This window comes from Brachypodium distachyon, chromosome 3 (assembly GCF_000005505.3).
Source record: "Brachypodium distachyon strain Bd21 chromosome 3, Brachypodium_distachyon_v3.0, whole genome shotgun sequence".
NCBI classification, from domain to species: domain Eukaryota; kingdom Viridiplantae; phylum Streptophyta; class Magnoliopsida; order Poales; family Poaceae; genus Brachypodium; species Brachypodium distachyon.
Genome location: NC_016133.3, coordinates 57,425,030 through 57,428,316, shown reverse-complemented (window position 1 = coordinate 57,428,316; position 3,287 = coordinate 57,425,030). Strand labels below are relative to the sequence as shown.

The 3,287-nt window shown below is 56.7% G+C and overlaps 1 protein-coding gene across 1 annotated transcript; it reads left to right on the top strand.

Annotated features, from left to right (window-relative positions):
* The first annotated feature begins 1,427 nt into the window (after positions 1-1,427).
* On the top strand, positions 1,428-3,087 carry LOC100832471 (cyclin-dependent kinase inhibitor 1). Its single transcript, XM_003573008.4, has 4 exons — positions 1,428-1,978; positions 2,103-2,170; positions 2,272-2,487; positions 2,633-3,087. The coding sequence occupies exons 1-4, from the start codon at positions 1,442-1,444 to the stop codon at positions 2,712-2,714; spliced, it is 903 nt and encodes a 300-aa protein (XP_003573056.2). The 5' UTR covers positions 1,428-1,441; the 3' UTR covers positions 2,715-3,087.
* Positions 3,088-3,287: the final 200 nt, after the last annotated feature.

Sequence of the window (3,287 nt, the reverse complement as noted above, 5' to 3'; positions counted from 1 at the left end):
AGTTCGTTTCTTTCCCTTTCCCACTTTATGGCAGCAAACCTAAGTCCGTCATCGTTTTTGGGATGTGGCTATTTTTAAGTCGCTTGACTTTTAAGAATTTGGCCTTAAATCTCAGTCGAAGTTTCTGATCCGTTGCATTAAGATCTGGGGTTCTTCCCCATTTTTTCAATCACCCACTTGCTATCGTTTCTGATGGCACCGCATGTATGTTTGTCCGCTCAACGGATTTTCGTAGGTACAAGATCCACATGCAAATTAAAGGGCGACAGACAGTGCATGATATGCCATCACTCGCCAGACGACCAAGCACTGAACGCGAGTGGGCACCGCATGCATGCCAGTATGCCGCACGCGCATGCATGCATACGCGCATGCTGGTTAGCTAGCCAATCGATCGTCCGATCTCGACCGTTAATATCGCCGGTACGTGGCCGATCGGACGCGCCCACACCCGCGCCTGCGCCAGGCAGAGATCACCGCAGGGCCGGCCGGGATCGATGCTCTCTTCCAAATCTGCCTGGGCCTCATAGATACGCTGCTGCTGCGACAGTGATCAGGGTTACACGCATACATGGTCGGCTGTCTGGATCTGTGCTTTACCTCCCTGCTCCGCCGATCACGCCGATCCACGTCGATCCTGCCTTGTTGCCTAGCTTAATTTGTTGCCAATTCGCCTCGTCGATGACTTGATACTCTCGATCCATCTGCTGTCTTGTGCAGTGCAATGCAATGCAAGGTGAATTCGATCGAGTTTTTTTTTTTTGAGGGAGAATTCGATCGGGTTTAATTTGGCAAGCGGATCGCTCCCGAGACCGGCATGCAGCAGAGGAAATCTAGCTAGCCAGGCAGTGAACGTACGAAGCTACACTTACATGTACGTCACCGAAAAGGAAATATGAACCTGCCGTCCTCTCCCTGCTCCCGATCCTTTGCCGGATTGCCCGCCGCCGCCGTGTCTTGCAGACCCAAATTTAAGCCCGTTTCTTTCCTTTTCCAACTTCACGGCAGCAAAGCCTGCAAGTCTGTCATCTCAAAAAAGGCCTGTGTAATTAACTCTGTAACCCAAGTTACGGAACGCCGTCCCTCCTCCTAATCAAACCGCAACGGCACATCCGGGGCTCCGTCCGTTTCAAATTTCAAATCAGTCCAACTCCGCCCGCAGCGCCACGCACATACAACAGCCGTCCGATCTTTCCCATCGCACGTGGCGGAGCCCGCCGCGAGGAGGGGCAATCTCGTCAATACCCCTTGCCCGGTCCCGTGATAATCACGTTCCGTTTGGGCGCTGCCGTGACAGGTGGAAAACGGCCGGCACCCCCCAACAGCCAGATCCGGTTAACGGCGCGCCGTCGGGACGGCGCTCCCTGGCCGTCCGATCCGGATCTGATGTGATCCTCGGGGCTTGGCGTGTTTATATGTGTACCCGCACCGCAGAGTCCGGATGGGGGAGAATCCAAAGAAGGAAGCCTTCTGCGCGTATCCGGTGCTCAGAGAAGGGAAACGGCCAAAGGAAAGAGGAGAGACGCGCCAGAGAGGGCGGCGGGGGTCGATGGGGAAGTACATGCGCAAGTGCAAGGGGGCCATGGGCGAGGAGGTGGCCGCCATGGAGGTCACGCAGGCCGTCGGGGTCCGGACCAGGTCCAAGGCGGCCGCCGCCAAGGTCGTGGTCTCGAAGCGGAGGAAGCAGGCGCTGCTGCCGGCGCCGCCGCCGGCGACCCTTCCACGGGCGGCCGGGGTTGCTGCCTCTCGCGGTGAAGCTGCAGGCGGCGGGAGCTGCTACCTCAAGTTGCGGAGCCGCATGCTGTTCATGGCCCCGCCGCCGGCTCCCAGGGCGGAGGCTGCGGCTGGCGCCGCCGCCGGCCCCGGGGCGGTGCTCGCGGCCGGCCATGGCCTCTCGCGTTGCTCAAGCACGGCGTCGTCCGTGGACGCGGCGGCGCAGGACAGGAGCCTTCTTCCGTGCCGCTCCGATGCTGCCAAGGTAAGGGAATCGAAAGTTCGAAACCCTAGAATTCAAAATTCAGCTACGATTCGAGATCTCTAGCGGCCGGCTTCTGTTGCTGACAAGCGTGGCGTGGCTCGGGTTTGGTTTTGGGATTCTACAGGCAGGCAGCGACTACATTCCGGAAGGCTCGGCCAGCAACAACTCGGAGAGCGGCCGTGACCGTGAGAGGTGGGTGGGAGAAATTGATTTCTCCCTCGTTTACGGCCTGCTGAATTGTGCTTCCTGTCGTGTTGCTGACGCCGTCGCGCTCACTGATTTTCAAAATTCAGGCGAGAGACGACGCCGTCGAGCCATCGGCTGCCTGCTGCAGGCGAGTTGAGTGACCTGGAGTCGGATCTGGCAGGGAAAAATAGCAGCCAGTCGCCGGCGGCGGCCACGACGGCCGCTGCTCAGGAAGCCGGGAGGGCAAGGATGCCGCCGGCGGCCGAGATCGAGGAGTTCTTCGCGGCGGCCGAGGAGGCCCAGGCCCAGCGCTTCGCTTCCAAGTAAGTACCTGGAATTGAAGCCGAAATTACCGACTATAATTGTCCGCGTCCATTTGCTTAATCTGCGTGTGCCTAGCTTAGGACCGTCCTTGCAGCCTTCCGGCGTTCTAACCGTAGTGCTCGATCTCCCTCTCGCCGTGGCCAGGTACAACTTCGACATCGCTCGCGGCGTGCCTCTCGACGCCGGCCGGTTCGAGTGGACCCCGGCGGTGGGCAGCAGCAGCTAATTAAAAAGCGAGAGCGTGCAAAGGGGGAGAGAAGCTGTAGCTAGAAAGTTACTCACTGTAGAGCGCGCCGGCCGTGTAGAAAGTGAAGGCAAAGAGAAGAAGAGAGAAAAAGATGCTCCAAAAAGAATAACCGGAAAAGGAGAAACTACAAAAAGAAGCATTATAGCCTAACCAACCAACCTCCGATTCAACTCTTTTTTTTGTTGACATCTTCTTTCTAATTTCCTTCGTTCGCAGTAGTAGTTTTCCAGTCCCTCGCTGTAATTGTTACCTGTATTTGGATGAAATTTTACTGTACATCAGCAGCTACCTTAGCTGCATGCACTGCAACAAACTCAATTAGTTAACCATCACCATTATTTTTCCCCGTGCATGATTCCATCTTATCCATACTGTTCCTGCAAGGCTGCAACTCCATGCATGGGAAATGTGTACGTTATGCAGATCGTCGGCTAGCTCTTTCTCTCCGTATCTGGGCAGACAATGCCACACAGCAGCAGAAGGTGCAGTGCAGCAGAAGTGCAGAACCCATGGACAGACAGGGTTGCAGAGAGGCAGAGAGCGAAAGCAGTT